Consider the following 18,683-nt stretch of genomic DNA (forward strand, 5'->3'; position numbering starts at 1 on the left):
ACATTCACGATGTAGCTACTTCAGTTGTCTGGAAAACTCAGCTTACACTTGATTCAACATACCACTTTCCACAAAGTTTGAAAAAAAAAAGACATAAAATGGCATAACAAAATATACCTCGAGTTTCATAAGACAAGTCTTCTTGGCAAACCTCGTGAGCCAGACCCATGCATCTCTCGTAATAAAAATTGTTGGGTACACAACAAACAGAGTAAACTCCTCTGTTTACTTTGGATCGAAAATACATTTGAACTTCATAGATTCTACAACATCTGCATTGTGTGTAGGTCTGTGAGTGTGAACAGAACTTGACTGAAACAAACATCGATTTGGTTTATTGCAGAAGAACACGTAAAGCTTTCTGGAAGAGCAAGCACTACTACAGTCATTAACTGTCTCACAAAAGCCAACTTAAAATTCTTGTATCCATTCCCGTCTTTGGCAGATTAATAAGGGGAGAAATCAAAAAGACTGTGTCTTACAAAGCTTTCATTATCACAATCTACTTTATAAGGCCAAATAAAATACGTTTCTTTGTATTATTAAAGAAAGCACATGCTCAATATATTCCCATTGACAGGTCATATGAACGCTCTACCGTTGATGATTGCCAATATGTGGCAGAGCTGGCTGCTGCTTTCCCACCGCTTTCCTAAGCTGCACTCCTATGGAAAATAAAGTGTGCTTGGCAATCGATTTGGCTTTATGTCAAGCATACTGATTTGGAGAATAGGTATGAAACTTGAGAATGGGTCTCAGAACCCAAATATAAGAAAGAATGAGTTTGCCCAATCCACCACAAACGAAAGCTACTTTTTGAGATATAGGCGGGTCAGATAATTAGGGAGTTTATACAAAGACAGTTTTCCTAAACGAGATTTCAAACCTTCTTATGCCCCCTTTAGGATAGATGTAACATTGTTGGGCAGAAAAGAGTAAATTAGAATCATCTCTCACTCTAGGGAGGAAATATCGTGATATGGCTGCACAGGTTATGTTTTGGGGAATGGCCATCTATTTTTGCCCCAAAGACTGGAACAGCTTGTGGAGTTGTCCAGGAGAATGGACAAAAAGCCAGAGAAGAATTATTGATATTGATGCCATTTGAATTGACCTGACAGCAAAATACTCTAGTATTCTTCCAAGAAACCAAGCAAAAAGTGGCCATTCCCAAGCAAAGATCCAGGAGAGGCTAGAGCTGGATGAATTCGCCTCTCCATACACGTGGCCAGTTACGTCTGAGGTCATGAACATAAAGCCAAAATGACTCCTTTTCACGGAAACTTAAGATGCAGAGTTGTTTTTCAATGCTTGTTTCCAAACCCCTCTCGCATGGAAGTGAGACAGCTGGGTTCTGAGGATCTAACCACAGAATGTGAGTCGGCGAACTCAAACTTGGAATGACCCTTCTTATAACCTTTGAACTCAATTTAATCTGACTCATTTTGAAATCCCAACAGAGGTCAAGGTATTTTCGAGGTGAGACATCTCCCAATAAAACCAATATTACCACTGTCTGAGGCTGAACTGTGTACATTTTCACAGTTTAATGTATACACAACTGTTCCACAACCGCTAACGAACAACTGGCGCCCATGCATAAATAAAGTCCATTGAACCAAAGGGGAAGATCTAGTTCAAAATGAAAAATGTTGCTATTAAGACCACAATGCATCACACTGCTAAATTTTTAGCCTCATGCATAAAATTATAGCACTGATTGGCAGTTGCTAATTATAATACTACACTGTTAACACAGGACAACTCATTGTTCAGACCAAGTGGCACACATGTAGAAAATAAGAATTTTCTTTTTCAACAGAGCAAATGAACACAGATTGTTTCTTCAGCAAAATATGAAACTGTAAACTTTGGGCTCATTCTGCAACTTTCCCCAATCCAGAATAAATAAAATCCAAAGGGGAAAAAAAAGAACATACATTTTTTTTAAGCGCACCTTTTCGTCTATTACAAAAGCACAACCTAAAACGTATAAAGCTTTTTTTCTTTTTTTTTTTTTAAATCACAGTTACCAAAAGAAACAGTGAATAATTTATTACATACGCTATAATAACATTACTCTAAACACTATTATCTATGAGGTATATCTGAGAAAATTCGGTAAGGAATTGCGCGGTCTGCATTGCCAACATGCCCAGGTTCATATTAAAGCTTTGGAACCGTGAAGAACTAGAAAAGGGAGAAGGACAGGGAAGGCAGAGGAGGAGAGATAGAGAAAAAACCTTTGGTATTAGTACAAATCTCGTTCTTTGCAGGGTTGCATTGCAAAGCACCACAGTACAATAAGCCCACCAATGTACTGTATGGAGGCCCAGTGGAAGCTGAGGTATTCACAGGAAGGATTAAAAAAAGCACAGAGAAGTCCAGACTGGCTAAATCGTTGCTTTGGTTCAAGCAAGGCACTCGTCCCGTGGTTACGTCACACTTTGCAAGTGAAGCATGGGGCTGAGGGGGGATTGCTGAGGAGAGGTCTGCCAATCGGGGATGTTTTCTGTGTTCAGGCCGCCACCGGTCTGCCTACGTTCCCTCTTCTAGGGGCTCGGTGGTCGGAAGGCTGGGGAGGGCGGTGTTGGCTTATAGAGGAGCACTTCGCTGCTCAATGAAAAGATCTTTGTTGTGTCTCCCAGGTATCTGGAGAATTCTACTTCCAATAGGAATTTGGGAAGAAAACCAAAGCAATTTGCTGTTTGGAAGGCAGGCCTTACATCTCTGCCTGGTATGGAGGGGAGATGGAGCTTTGAGCCTGTTTGGACAGGAGAGAACTCTCACATGTGTCAGTATGGTGCTTGCAAACTACAGGAAGGGGGTAAGTGAGGGTTTCTTAACATCTGTCAACCTAACCTCTGATTTCTTCCACTGGCTGCACTCTGGATGCAGGGATCGGATGAGTTGACTGGTCTTTTCCCTTCTTAGCTTCTTTGTCTAAATTGTCTCTTAAAAAGCTAAAAGAGAACTACGTTATGTGAAATGCAAAATACTAGTACTCAATAAGGAACCATACAGGCTAGAGGCCGGTCTTTGCATATGTCTGAAACCCATTTGGTCAAAAACTGAGAATGATTCATTGGCTAACATACAAATCACAGTGATGACTGAATCTTAGTAGTGACTTAATCATTTAATGGAATCGGAAGAAACTTAAACAAGACCAATTCATTTCATGAGTAAGAAGGGAAAAGAATCAATTTTAAGTAATCATGTCTTAAACTGGCATATTGATTTCTCTGAAATTTTGAGGTCATCTTTTGTTTCCAATGAGTAATTTTTCAGCATCCAATGAGATAAGGCTTAAAGAAGTTCTCTCATAAATACAAAAAGTTGCCCTAGAAATGATGTATCAAGTCAAGGGGAAAGGGAAAAAGCTGAAGAGCTTAAATGTCACGTGTGCAAACAGTGATCAGATTCCCTCCCTCTGATAAATACTGACCTAAAAATATGCGTAATAGTTCAACTCAACAGACCAAGAATGCACTTTCTCTTCTCCCTTAATTAGAAGTTTATATATACAACACTCTGGAATGGGGAGGTTTTACAGTGATCTCACTGGATCAGTGTGTACTTCCAGGCTGTAAACCTCTCTATGAGCTCTAATAAATTAAGGCTGGCCACCTTTACAAGCAATTGATCATATGTGACTTTACGTTGAGATTCTAACTAGACAGATACTGAAATGCCTGTGACTATTTTTACAGAGTAAAAATGTTCAGTGACAAGCCCCAGGCCCCCTTCCTCTTTGCCAACGTGTGGCCCATCTCGGCAGAGGCAGCACTGAGCAACGGGCACAGACTGGAGGAGAAGGCGGGAGGCTTGTCTGGGCTTTGCCTCTAGATAGATACTTGTGTTGGATAACTATTTCACTCCCCCGGGCCTCCAGGGGCTGGACTAAAAGATTCCTAAGGTCCCTTCCAGCTCTACTATTCAATGATTAGAATTTCTATGGTCTAATCATTGGAAATCTCAACTGCGATAGCTCCAAAGCAGGGAACAGAGCTGGGACTGAAGGCCACTTCCAACCAGTCTTCTTCACCAATTTGGAGTTTGAATTTCAGGAATCCAATTACAGCAGCATCTGAACTTGCACCCTGAACATGTGGAGGGGACAGCAAACAAATGAGAGAAACACAGAAAATATCCCTTTCCAAATTAGCAGCCACTGTCGCATACATAACTATTTCTTTGGGGTATCTGAGCTGTGGCTGTACATACCATATGTCAGAGAAAATAGTTAAAATTATAAAAGAGCACAAGCAAAATGCAGACCGCACAGAGAAAGAAATCTTTGGTATCTTTGGTGTCATCAACACGATTAAAATTACAAATGGAAAAAGTCAGTGAGGTAGCCTTCTTTGGTTCTCACTAGAAATAGAAAGTTTTTCCTTTTTTTTTTTTTCTTTTTTCTGCTTTTTTTTTTTCTTTTCCTTTTTTGTTTTGTTGTTTTACACGCACACAGAGTTCATTCTTGGAAGCAGCTAGTTTAAGGGTTCCCCTCTTTTTGCTGTTCTGATTTTTTTTTTTAATCTATTTTTTCCAGTTTCTGTACAGAAGCCCCAAAATCCAGGCTGGTGAAGCAGGGTCTCGGCTTACATTTTCTGAATGCACGGGTTCGGGTTGAATAGTCATTGCTTGTCCACAAACTTTGCTCTGTTGTTCTGACAGCAAACAAACTGCAGTGCTCTCTATTGTTTTAAATAAAAAATATAAACTATATCGTGCACCTTTTGCAGGTGCTGAATAAGTTAAATAAATAAGTTACAATATGAAGGCTCTGAGGGCCCCAATAATTAAAAGGTGAAGTTCGCCTGGTACCAGGTGGGGCTGTGAACTTAAATTAAATAATTTAATCACTGCTACTTAAACTATTTTCAAAGTTAATTCAAGAAGGAAAAATACCTCGACATTTTTTTTGTAACCTGTATTTCTCCCCTGTCTGTAACAGAACTTCTCTGCTTTATAAAGCAAAACTTCAAGGGAATTCTAAAAGGGACTGTGCATCTCTGATGCACAATTGGTCTAGGTTTTCATAAATAAGCACAAAGAGTAAAACCAAAGTAAAGAAAGATGATTAAATAATTACTAAAATCCTATACATTTGTGTGCTAAAATCTAATTTAAATAAATTAATTACATTAATGGTACTTAGCTTGTTGGTCATAACCCAAAGAGATGAAGGGAAAAAAAAAAGGTTTCTTTTGACTGTCTTCATTTTTCGATGGACAAAATGTATAGCTTCTTTCCATAGTCTAAATGAAAATAAAGCAGGAAATTCTAACGTCTACACTTTCTCACTTTCAAAAAGACCATTTAAGTGTGACAAGCATGAAAAAAAAATCACCACGTTCCCTGCTCTTAGCTAGTGCAGCATCCCCAAGACCATGTCACCATTTCCTCCACCCTGGAAACCAGAACTCACTTTCTCCTTATTAGTTCATGCTTTACTTTGCCATTTTTTCCTTCTTTTTCTTTTTTTTTGGTGTGTGTCCTTTTTCAGGTCTTTGGATTTAGCTTTAGTTATGAGAGATCCAGAATAAAGCTATTCAACCGAAGTTATCAAGCACGTGTCATTCTTACACAGATGATTAAATAATATCCAAGTTTTCTTGAAAGTTGAGTTTATCTTGGTATGTGCCCAAATGAAGGTAATTCCAAGTGTACAGAATGAAGATGTTGGGATACTTTTTTTTTTCCTGCACTTTAGTTTTCAATGTTACAATAAATAATAAAAAACAATGTACATTGTAGAAGTACCACATACATGTTAAATGATCATTTAAAATGTATTTATTGTAACAGATCACTATTTATGTACATATGAATGTGTCTGTGCACACGTGTCTGTGCAGTCTGAACACTCAGAGGCAATGTGTGTCGCTGTGAGGATGTCTATGAGAATGCATGTTGAAAGGTGCATCTAAATCTGTATACACCCAAGCTGACAGACTGTATAAGGTTTAGGCAAACTTATCTACCAAGGTTTACGCTGTGAGAAATGCCTCTGCTAAAGATGGAACTGAGTGGAAGACTTCCATGGAATGAACAGACCTGTAGCAATGTGTCTTTTTTTTTTCCTATACACATTTTCTCCACTAAAAGGGAATTAGCTGGTTAATTCCAGGCAACCAAACTCAAAACTGGTAAGGAAAGCTTAGGCTCAAGCTTCAACTTGCCTCAGACTGTCAGAACCTTTTTGGTATCTGAGAACAATGAATACTTCCGGTCCCCATGGGTTTCATGGAATAGCCCATCAGCTTCAACTGTAAGTTCTGTGTCTACCTATGTGAAGCCCTATGTTATTTTAATATATATATGTATATGTATATATACGCACACACACACACACACACACACACACACACATATATATATATAATTTTATAACGCATTCTGAGACTTTCTAAAACAAACAAACCCTCCCTTCCCCCTGCCCTTGGAAAGAAACAAATCAAAGGTAGAAAATAGGCACTGGGACATCCATATTTAAAGCCAATGTCATTAACTTAGGAGATTTATACAGCAAACTTGGGTGCACCTTCTGCCTTTAGTAAGGATTTTGTGGCCTTATCTGAAAACTAGAATCTCCTGTTGTTTTAGAGGTGACTTGGTCTTAACTAAACGTACAAAAGTATTAAGTTCTCCAGTCTTACAGGTAAACATCCGAATGTTACAGACATAACAGCTCTATCCCTTTTCTGTCTACTGTCTTTCACTCTCTCTTCCTGGTTAGACTAACAAGTCTGAATCACAAGGCATCAGCAGCAACAGCAACAAAAAATCAGCTCTGATCTGTTAGGATTCCGGACAGTTATCATCACAGTACCTGTGTCTGGGCTTTGGGGTCAACCTTGACCACACGTATCACCTCTTTTTCTCTACTTTTTCATATACTCCATTATTCTTCAACAACACTGGAACCCAGCCTGTTCTTCTTCTATGTTTAAAAATTCCTACTATACAACCTCCTGAAAAACAGAGTTCACCACAAAGGTATACTGTCATGACATTTCGGTAACGGTAATCAAAAAGACACTTCTATAATTCTACCAGCATTTTTAGAAGTGGGAAAGTGTTCGCCCTGCACCCAGTAATGATATAAAAAAAAAATATGTTCAACTTTAATTTATTGGCATGACTAGGTGGGCACCCAGCACAGGTAAAGTAAAATGGGTGATCATCTAAAAGGTATTTATGACAACACTGTAAAGCAGTTATACTCCAATAAAGATGTAAAAAAATAAATAAATAAAAAATAAAAGGTACTTATATTTGGCTTTGAAATACATTGTTTGATTTACAAAAATGTATGTATGTGTATCAGATTTATTCCTAATTTTGATTTTATTTTAGCTAGTAATAAAAATTAGCTTGAATTTCCAAAGCCCATAACTGCCAAGAGCCTGCAGGAAAAGAGACACTGCAGAGGTGATGCCTTGATTTCTTCAAAGTGTCACGTTGGTACCTTCCTGCCTCATTCCCGCCTGTACTGTTAAGTGGTACAACCTACACACTACTTTACATTTTAGAAAAGGCTTTAAATATTGTGGATGAGTTTTTATTGTTGTTGCTGTTTTCTTTTTAAAAAGAAATATATTGGCTCTTTTTTTTAATAAAAATTTCTTGGAATGAAAGAATTATATCCCCAGGACCAAAATCACATTGAAAACAAAAGTAAGCAAGCCTATTTCCCTAAAGAAACAGAGAATTTTCCACTCAATAGCCTTTGGATTTCTGTTGCTTCGAGAATGTGAATTTTGGTTCAGAACTGTCCCTTCACACTGCCCCTTTCATTGCTGATGGCTGAGGCATGCCTGGAATTTTTCTTGGATTGAGGAAATGGATCCTCAATCCAACAGGTTAAACGTTGAAGTCCAAAGAGTTATTTTTTTCTGAAATTATTAACTTAAAGTAAGGTTTAAAAATGTTTGAGGAAACTTACTGGGTCAAATTCCATTACCTTCCAGTTTGCAGGGTTTTTTTTTTTTTCTTTCAGCTTTTTAACAAACTGAAATTCTGTAGGGCTTAATTTTTCAATACACAGATATACAGATACACAGATGTATTTATATATGTACGTAAATAATTTTTTAGAAGCAAGCACTTCTCTCTGGTATGGCATTATCTGGTATGAGACATTTATCAGAAGTCCCTAGCGGGAAGTTCTTGCCTTTTTTTACATTATGACATCTTCCTCTGGTCACCAGGAGTGCTGAGGGTGTATGTGACTACACCTGGTTTGACCAGGGTTGAAATCTCAGGCCACAAAGGCAGCCTTTTTCAGTTTAGACATCTTCATAGGATGCCAGAGACCCAGATGCTGACATTAGCATGCCAAAGGATCACTAACCAAAGCAAGCAGGCTCGGTTCCTCAGTCCAATCTCTAGAAGAACAAGCATTTCCATTGGCCATGAGTCACAAGGATTCATTTACAGATACCCAAGTTGAAATTCATTTTGATCCACCCATAGGAGAGTTCCCCTGCTGAAATATGCTCTTTTCTTGGTCATTCGACAAAGGAGACATGGAGAATGGGCAAGAGACAAAGTGACACAGGGCAAAGTCAAGGAACATCCCCAGGTAGGGTGAGTTATAGAAGCCATGGAAAGTCGCCTTCTTTAGTGGCTACATGGCTGCTGCCCCTGCAAAGGGAGACCCACACAGTGGGAGGAAGGAGGTGGCATAATAGACAATGGGGTTCCCAAGGGCAGGACTCTGGGGTTCTCCCAAACCCTGCCTTGTGTTTTCTCTCTAGGACTGAGACACCCGCACCCCCCAATACCGCTGCCTCACCCCAGTGCCGGCCGTGGCTGCACACAGGCTTGTCTAAACTAATTGGTCATTACCACCCTGAGGAAACCTGATCAACCCATTGCAGCAGGAGTTGGACTTCCCCTGTGAGAAGTCCCTTCGGTGGATCTACTTACTGAGGGGCATCTGGAACACCCTGATGGGACAGGGCGGTTCCTGGAGAACAGACCTCTGGGCTGGCCTCATCTCTGTAACTGGTGGGAATGGACCACTGAGCTTTCCCAGCAGTTAGAGAAGATGAACACTCCCTGGCCACGGCCCAGAACTGGTGGATGGACCTCACTCACCACCCTGATCATGGTTGAGACATAGAATAGAGAAGACTCAAAATACAAATAAAACTCATTCGTCCCATGGGTCCACTTAGCAACAGGTTAACTGTTGAAATGCTTAAACTTGACTTTCAACCTTTCCCAGGAATTTTCACAGAAATCTGAATACTCTAAATCATCCACAGCAGCAAATATACTCTGGGATGGCATGAGAAAGGAGCACAGTTCTGAACTGAATACTTAAGAAATGAAGCACTTGACAAAAACAAGATGTGAATTTGAACAGCAATAACTTTGGGTTATCACCAGTGTCAAGTTGAATCTATATATGTATTCATATATTATATATATCTCTTTCTTTAGAAATGCAACCTTTACAGCTGATTTTTAAAAAGCTAATAGAAAAGTAGAAACTGACAATTATTTTTACACATTTTCCCCCACCCCCCTGTTAGGATGTAGCAATCACGTGAAGACGAGGCTTGTCAATTCCTCTATAAATTCTTTGGTTCTGTGGCTTGGGAGAGGATGTGTCACCGAGACCCCTACCCTTGACCCTCACTCCCCTTCCCTCCCCTGATGATGAGACTCTGAACATAGAAGGAACCAAGACTAAGGATTAAGCATAACATTCAAGTGACAATATTATTCCCCACGCTCTGCTGAGCAGAGAGGAGAACTGTTCAGTATCCCAACATCTTAAACTTGGATTCCATGGAACCTTTTGAGAGATTCCATGTCGGGTAGAAAGCCATAAAACAAAATGATAGGGAAACAATAAAACCAAACAAATGACCCTTTCCTTTCGTGGCTCAGAAACAAAATTGATTACCTTTACACAGATCAATGGCGCTATTAGTATTTAAGCCAGGCAAGAGGAGATAATGAACTGAAACAAAGGTGTGAGAAATCCTCATCTTTGGTATTGTAGCTGTTGAGGTTTCTGTTGCTCTGTTCCGTGTTCTTTTGAAAAACTGCATAGGCACAAATTAAAGACAATCTTCAACTTTTAGATTACCGCATGAGTTGTCAAATGAAGCAGCAGCCACGGAGGCTTTTCCTTATTTCTCTTCCTGTCTCAACCCTTTCTTTAAAATCTGCTTCCAAAAAATGTCCCAAGAGGTCTGTTTGAACACAGTGTGTCTCGCTGTTTTTCTGTTTCTGGTTTTTGTTTTTTTGTTTTTTTCCTTTTCTGGCGAGCTTCCTTCTCGTTGGTGGTGATTTTCGGTGATTTACGTTTTTATCTATTTATTCATTTTAATGGGACAGTTTTGTTTGTTGCAGAAGTAGGTGCAGAAAAAGTTTCTTTGGTTTCGATTAAGTAATTCATAAAAAAAGTCAGTCTCAAGTGTCTGTAAAGAATCATTGCAGTGTTTGGCTTGCTTTGAACACCCCCGTGGTGCCCACCTGGGGCCATTCACTGGTAAATATGCACATGGTGACCTTTGCAATCTCCCAGGGTTCTGTGGGTGCTCTTCCATTTGCCGTGGGAAGGTGACAGCCAGGAACCAGAAAGCCACTCGCTGGGTGGCTTGGCTAACATCCTTGGTGTAGCCGGTCCACTCAGCCCGACGATGAACCAAATGCAAGAGCTGAATGCCATTCGGCGTTGCAGAGGTTTTCTGACTTCTAAGAAGTAATCACAGTATTTTTCAGGCTAGAAAATGGCAAGTAATAAATGTCTTTGGTTTGCAGTATTCTGCTTCTTTGGTGTGCTGTGTTTTCTCCAGATTTATTTAGCTGTTTTGCTAGATGATTCAACAATGGAAGAGATTCAGGACCAGATGACGGTTATGAGTAACACGTATGGTGGTTTGAATTATTTATTTTTTCCTTGCTATGAAACACTGAAAACGTCCCTACCGATGGGATGGACAAGGGAACAACCCAAATCTGAAGGAGCGAGAATGTATCATGTGGTCATAACGCACAATAGGAGGAACCAGGTGACAGATAACCAAGAAGGATACATTTATGATCTAAAAAAATCTAGATCTTTTAAAATGCTGCATTTGCTCCGTGTACTGTAACAGTTAAATTGGCCTCCTGAGTGTGCGTCTGCATTATGTACAAACAGAATTTGTAGCAAACTGCAAAATGTGCTTGAAGCCATATTCCCAATGATTCCCTCATGACTTCCTAACTGGTGTCTTGAAAATCGAGATGCGGTGAATCCAGAACCTTCCTGACTTCTCTGTTTATCTTTGTTGTGCTTGATACTTTGAGCTCAAGTGAACTGATCTGGTTTTTTTTTTTTTTTTTTTTGATGGATCCAAGACCACGTGAGATTTCCAGGAGGTAAGGAAAAGAAAATTGTAAACTGGATCAACTTAAAGCTTTCTAAACCATTCAATGAAAAAGAGGCCTGAGTTGGAAAAACAGGTCCTCGGATTCTTTTTTTTAACTTCCATATTTAAAACTTGTGCTCAGTAATTGTCATTCTGATGTTTTTTTATGTTATGGCTGTGAACGTCGATGAGCTATGGTATGATGAGGCTAAGCACTTGGAAAGCAAATGAGGTCGTTCTTGTTGCTAGATTCTTCTCTTGTTGTAGCATCTTGGGAGCCCAAACTGAGAGTCCTTACACAGGCCAGAGTCCCACTATTACTCACGGGAACTTCGACTGCAAGAGGTTGGCAGGACTCAGAGCGGGACCGTTGACATTCTAAGCAATCCTGAGCTTGACTGACACCACACTGAAACTGACTTGCTGCAGAAAGGCCCCATTTGGGTTTCTGAGGTGCTCAGCATACTTGCTCAGAGGACAAGGTCCGGTTCAAAGAGATTAGTTTTCAGCTTGCACTTGGACTCCATAGCCACTAAAAACCAACGAACGAAAAGAACACCTGGCCTATGATTACAGCTAGAATAGAATTTTCTTTTCAAGAGAATTGTGCTTTCAAATCACCAGTGAAGGGCCCCAGCTAAGAATCCAGCGTCTTTTTCCTTTGCATTTTCTTTTGGTATCTTTTGTCCTCATTTGGAGGTGACTTGTGCCCAACTGAGAGTCCTTCCATCACGCTTTGGTACAGGTGCCGGAGGCGGACGAGGGGCCCCCCGTGCTCAGATCGTCCTGCCACTTCTCCAGGCTGCGGCGCCGGGCATTCATGAAGAAGTTGCTGACGGTCGTAAGCTCCAGGCCCAGCTGCTGGGAAATGGTGATCTGCATCTCCTTGGATGGGCGTTTGTTCTCCTTGAAGATGGCGAAGAGCGTTCGGCGTTGGAGGTCGGTGAACACCAGGCGGGATTTCTTCTGGGAATTGTTCCTGTCTTTGTTTGGTTCTTGCTCTTTGCGTTTGCACGCTTGAAGGGGAAGAGAAGAAGGAGAGAGTCAGTGCGAGCGTGAGAACGTGATCCACTGAGAACATTGACAAAGTCAATGGGGATGGAAAGTCAAAGGGGATGTAAACCGTTAAACTTTATTGTGCAAATTGCCCAGCTGTCAATAACCAGCCTTCCCAGTTCATCTATGGGTGATGGAAAGCCTCGGTTAGTGGGGGAAGGGAGAAAGGAGAAAAGAGCAGGGCTGTTTACACAGTCTGGTTTTGAACCAAATGCTTTCCCTTTCACTCCCTACCCCCCACTGCCACCCCCTTAAAACTCTTTACCTGTGAAATCAGGTGCTCTGAAGGGATAAGTGACTTCCCCAGGGGGAAGTCTGGTTACTAAGTTCCTCTTTCATGGTCACCCTCTGGAATTGTTTACAGATGAGCCACAGTGACTTTCTGGAGTCAAAACTTAAAAGTGCGTAATTTCTCAGAATCAAAGCTTCCACCCTTGTGACTCAAAGAATTGTTAACAGAATGAAATTAGAAGTGACAGAGTGATGGTATCATCCTGACCCCAAATCCCCTTCTTCTAGACTTTCGAAAAATAAAAAAAATAAAATCAAACAGGGAGGGAAAGACTGTGAAAAAATTGGTTTAACCAGTTTTAATTTGGCTGGTCTGAAGTAAAGCCAGTACAAGAAGACCAGGGCTGAGGTTGGCAAAAGAACCCAAATTTACAGTGGATTATTTTAGGGCCCTAGATGTGTCAATTAGTAGATGCAGAGTCTCTGATTCAGTAGATGGGTATCCACATCTGGGGTGCCATGTGCAGCCAGGACATTAATTTATGTGTCACTACCTCTGCCTTACCCTACAAGTTTCTAGAAGGCAGGGATCAGGTCTGTGTGATATTTCCGACTGGCTCTTTCTGGAGCCGCGGACATAAATGAACACTTGGGATGCTGATGACAAGTGGTGTCTTGACTCTTTCAGGAATTTGCACACTTCACAGACAGATTGGGTCTCAGAAAAGTAACTTTTAAGGGCTAAATAATATTGTGCATACAAATCACAAATTTAAACATGGGAACACGTGTTAAAATCACTGGACAGAAACCACAGCTCATCCAGGGGTTCTGTACCGCCTCAGCAGAGCTAATCCAGGAAAGGCGAGGAGGGAGCAGAGGGCCGGCTTTGAGCATCCTTCCCTGGATCAAGTCCTACTGGACATTCTGGCTCCAGGTTGAGAATTTCTTTGTACTCAATTGACACTCCCCTAAGGCTAGCAGTCGTCTGGAGTGCTGTCTGGAAGCCTTTTCATACTTCTCAAAGCCCTGATTTGTGAGTTTTGCTTCTGAGCTTTGGGTCAGGCCATTTTCTACTCTTTGCATTCTGCAGGGAGCATTTGGTATAGTGGGGCCGCTGGCTGCAGTTTGAGTATCAGGGGAACATCCTTCAGACTGATGGGTCTTCGGATTTAACCTAAGGACCAACACTCATAGCAAAGATATTCTGGAAGCTGAACTTCCCCCTACCCAACTGGCCATCCTCTCTGGTGGATGCTATCCGCCATGAAGGATCACTCCTGAAATAAGTGAAGAGCCATGATAAAAAGGGCAGGAACAGGAGAACCCTCAAAAAGGAACACTGTTGGGCTACGTCAGCTTTGCGGAACCCTCTCTTCCTGACTTCTCCTCCTCTCGTTTCTAAAAGTAAACGTATTACCTTTGAAAATTAAACACAACACACACATACACACCTATAAAAACAGTATGTTTCCATCCCAAACCCCATTCTCTTGGGAGGTTTGGACGTTTTCAGATAAGGGGCGCTTCCCCCGAAATGGGAACTCAGAGAGAAAGGGCTGAAACGGCTTACAGTCACCCTTCTCCCACAGGAATTTCCCGGTAATGATTTCTTCTTTGATTATCCCTGGGAGGATCTTACACTTCTGTTGGATTTTTGGATAGTTACCATAACCTCATCTGTAGACTTCCTCTCTCTAGTGCAATCCTCTACAACAGTGCTTCTAAAGTTCAAGGTGCACAGGGATCATTGGGAAGCTTGCTCAAATGCAGATTCTGAGGCAGTCAACCCAGGTGGGGCCCGAGAACCTGCATTTCTAACGAGCTCCCAGGTCATGCTGCTGCTGCTGGCCCATATGCCTCGGTTTAACTAGCGAGCATCTACCTGATTTCTAAAATCTCAGAGGAGCACCCTGATGGAATGGAATGTTCTGGAACCAGATGCCTGGATTCTCTCACCTGCGCTCCTTCACCTACAAGACTTGGGACCTCGGTAAATGACTTAACCTTTCAGTGCCCGTCTTCCTCACCTGCATAATGGAAATAAGGTGCTCACCTCTGTAGAGGCTTACGTGAGGCAGAGTGTGTGAATGCTCCCTCCCCACCTTCCCTCTGGCTGCATAACCCCAGTAATCCTGAGGACGATAAAAAGCAGAATTATTCTCATTTTAAAATGAAATAAATGGAGACCTGAGGGTGTAAGCGATTGACCTGAGGTCACATTCCAAGTTGGCTGCAGACCCAGGGCAAGAATCCAGCCCTTGGGTCTGTCCATCTTTCTCCCCTATAGAAATGGCACCCCACGCCATTGGCACCTTAGAGGGACTCTATCTGCACGGCAGCCTCGGAGGTTCTACCCCCCCACCCCGAGATTCTGACTTTTACCTGGGGGGGCAGTGTTCTGGAATCTGGGGAGATATTGAATATAGTTCCCTGTGCGGTACGGTAGGTCCTGTTCTTTATTTTATATACAGTAGTCTGCATATGTTAATCCCAAACTCCTAATTTCTTTCTCCCTCCCCATCCCCTGCTATCCCCTTTGGTAACCATACGTTTGTTTCCTATGTCTGTGAGTCTATTTTTTGTTCGTAAATAAGTTCATCTGTATCACTTTTTAGATTCCACATACAAGTGATATCATATATTTGTCTTTCTCTGTCTTACTTCACTTAATATGATAATCTCTAGGTCCATCCATGTTGCTGCAGATGGCATTATTTCATTCTTTTTATGGCTGAGTAGTATTCCATTGTGTGTGTGTGTGTGTGTGTGTGTGTGTGTGTACCACATCTTCTTTATCCATTAATCTGTCAATGGATATTTATGTTGCTTCCACGTCTTGGCTATGGTAAATAGTGCTGCTATGAACATTGGGGTGCATATATCTTTTCAAATTAAGAGTTTTCTCTGGATATATGCCCAGGAGTGGGGTTTCAGGGTCATATGGTAGCTCTATTTTTAGTTTAGTTTTTTTTTTTAAGTTTTTGGCACGGGGGATCCTAGGTCCCCGACCAGGGATCAAACCCATACCCCCTGCATTGGAAGTGTGGAGTCTTAACCACTGGACTGCCAGGAAGTCCTACTTTTAGTTTTCTAAGGAACCTCCATACTGTTCTCCATAGTGGCTCCACCAATTTACATTCCCGGCAACAGTGTAGGAGGGTTCCCTTTTCTCCACACCCTCTCCAGCATTTATTATTTGTAGACTTTTTAATGATGGTCCTTCTGACTGGTGTGGTGGTGTATTTGCACTTTTAATAGGGAGTTTAGACAGTATTGATGCAGGTCCATGTTGGCCTGTCAGGTACATATGATTTAAGAAACAAATGTTAAAAGTTTAACGTTCAGCAACCTGCAGAGAGAGAACAGATCATCAGATCCTGTGTATGCCTTGCCAACAGCTCTCCAAAGACAACAGACTCTACGTCAACAAATGCAGAGCTGCAGCTTGTGGTCGGCCAACGTACGGCAAGTCCAAAAGCCCAAAATAATGAGGCCGCAGGTACATGACCGGCCCCAAGTCCTCACAGCTGACAGTTGCCACTTCATGATTCTTACAAAAGCAGTTGGTCAGGAGCTGAAGGAAAATACAAACAAGAGGGCAAACACCTGCTTTGAAAGTCTAAGAAAAAGTAGACGGATTGAATGATGTCTGGAAGCTGGCAGGAAGGTGGGAACCTCAGAATTTCTCAGACAAGGTGTGGAGCTAGCTTTGCCCAGAGGCACAGTCAGAGTGTAAATGGTTTTGGTGTTAGAACATTACACGCTACAAATGCCCATTTCAAAACAGCTAGGGAAATGTCAAGTAGCTCCCTACGGCCCAGGAATGTGTGTTAGAAACCCAACAGACGGTGTTCATCAGTGGTGTGGATGGAGTGGGTTCCTGCCACTCACGATAAACTCTGCTCCAGGAGGGTGAGAGGTTAGCCCAGACTCCTGCAGGCACTGGGATCTGCTTCTCTTCCCTCTTCTAGGAAGGAAGCAGGGAGGGCGTACCATGGGGTGATGTGTGTGTTGCCTGACGGGAAGAGAGAGAAATCCCTCATTCTCCATCTTCCTTCCTCTTCGGGGGAAGTGGTCCCTGTGTGGGTCATGGAGGTTTGAGGGCTCATTTCTATTTCAAAGACAGGGAGAAATCATGTTTTTGCCCACAATGAGGCTACCTCCTGGGGCCACAGTGCCTTTTCCCTCCTTTTGGGGGCAGGAACGATATCAGCTCAGATGGGGAAGGCTGCCTGTCCCCCGTGGACCAGGACCTGGGACTCGCAGGTATATACAGATAGGGGTATCTGTGATTAGTAACAGAGGTGATAGCTACTGCCTAAGTAGGGTCCTGGGTAGACAAATTTTTTAAACCACTGGGTTCCCAGGGTGAAATAATAAGAAGGGAAGCCCTGGTTCAAGGCACAAGCCCTCCCCGAGACCGTGAGATGCCAATTCACCTTTTCCCAGGTGGTCACCCTCAGAGGGTCAGAGACAAAAGTGCATCTCGAAGCATGCGCCACTTCCCTGGAGCTGATCTTCCTAAACCAGGAGAGAAAGAAGAACTTCTCTCTACCACTGGCCCTTTCTCTCTGCTCCGCACACGGTCAGGAGCCCAGCTGTCCTCGGGCGCCCAGGGGAACTGGCCATAGCGCTGTCCAGCGCCCGCACACGGACAGCACGAAGGCGCGCCCCGTCAGGCACGTGGCAAGGTTGTAAAGCCAGAAGTCATTCCCATTAGAAGGCGGCTCACAGGCAGGTGAGGCAGGGTGAGGGGCGGTACCAGAGGCTCAAGAAATAATATTAAGGAGGCCACGGAAAGCAGTGCGTCACGCCGGTGAGGGCCCTGGCGCCGACCCCAGAGGGCAGTGACTGTGTCGTTTCTCTGATGGAAAAGGCTTATTTTCACCCACCCCTAATTTTACTTCTTGGGACAAAGGTCTTTGGTATTTGCCTGCTAGGGGTGGAGAGCTGTGGGAAGCCAGGGCCCGAGCCGCGGGGCGGGGAAGGGAGGCAGGCTGGGAGGGAGAAGCAAAGCTGGGGAGGGCCGCCACCTCTGCGCCGCCCGCCTGGTTTTCGCCGTGGTCTCCTCTGGGAGGGCCCGTGCCTAGACGCGGGCGGGCGGAGCGACCTCGGCTGTCAGTGTCTGCAGGGTAAGGGGGGTGGTAAGGAGCTAGTTCTACGAGGCAGATCCAGGCCGGGGGTCATCGGAACCGCGCTTCGCTTTAACGCCTGGTCCCACAGCCGCAGGGGCTTCAGCTCTTCAAGGCCCCTGCGCGTCTCCCTCCGCCCATAACTCCATCATCACGCCTGAGTCACAGAACGACGGCGCTCCTGTCGGGTCTGGGGCTGTCGGTTTCACGTGGGGAGCTAGAGGTCAGCGAGGTGAGCCTGAGAGGCAGGCAAGGTCTGGACTCCCATGAGCACTTTCTCTCTTTATTTTTATTTTATTTTTAAATTTTTGGCCATACCCCGTGGCATGCAGGATCTTAGTTCCCTGACCAGGGATTGAACCCATGCCCCCTGCATTGGCGCGTCTTAACCACTGGACCGCCGGGGAAGTCCCAGCACTTTCCACAGGCTCTTTGACGGGAACGTGGGGCAGAGGTGTGGATTCCCATTCTGCACGTGGTGAAGGTTCAGTGACTTGTTTAGGGTGACACAACTAGCGTCAGGGCTGAGACGTTGGCCTGGAAACCCCTTCCCAGCCCCGCCTCGGTCCTGAGGGGCCGGGGAAGTAAGAGGCACCCAAAACCGGCCCGAATCCTCGGTCCTCCCTGCTCTGGAGCTGAAACTACCCACGCTACTGGGATTTTGACCCAAGAATTCAGGTCCCTGTTGAACAACTTCTGCTGTATTGGGCTGAAACGCTCCCATTTGTTTTTGGAGAATCCGGCCCCATCTCATGATTTGCTACAGAGTTACGAGTACCGGAAGGGTCCCTCGGGCTCCTTCAACAAGCTGACAGGAAAGGAAAATGTCTCATGGAAATGAATTACAGACTTGAAACAAAAGCCTTTGTAGTTTTATTTT

The 18,683-nt window shown here is 43.2% G+C and overlaps 1 protein-coding gene across 1 annotated transcript in view; it reads right to left on the bottom strand.

Moving 5' to 3' along the window:
* Window positions 1-11,355: 11,355 nt before the first annotated feature.
* The window catches only part of ONECUT2 (one cut homeobox 2), a 39,282-nt gene continuing 31,954 nt past the window's right edge, over window positions 11,356-18,683 (bottom strand). Inside the window, exon 2 of the mRNA XM_032602886.1 lies at window positions 11,356-12,397. Within this exon, the coding sequence (XP_032458777.1) occupies window positions 12,111-12,397 (287 nt within the window). The 3' untranslated portion in view covers window positions 11,356-12,110. The remainder of the gene's footprint in view (window positions 12,398-18,683) is intronic.

This window comes from Phocoena sinus, chromosome 14 (assembly GCF_008692025.1).
Source record: "Phocoena sinus isolate mPhoSin1 chromosome 14, mPhoSin1.pri, whole genome shotgun sequence".
Classification (NCBI taxonomy): Eukaryota; Metazoa; Chordata; class Mammalia; order Artiodactyla; family Phocoenidae; genus Phocoena; species Phocoena sinus.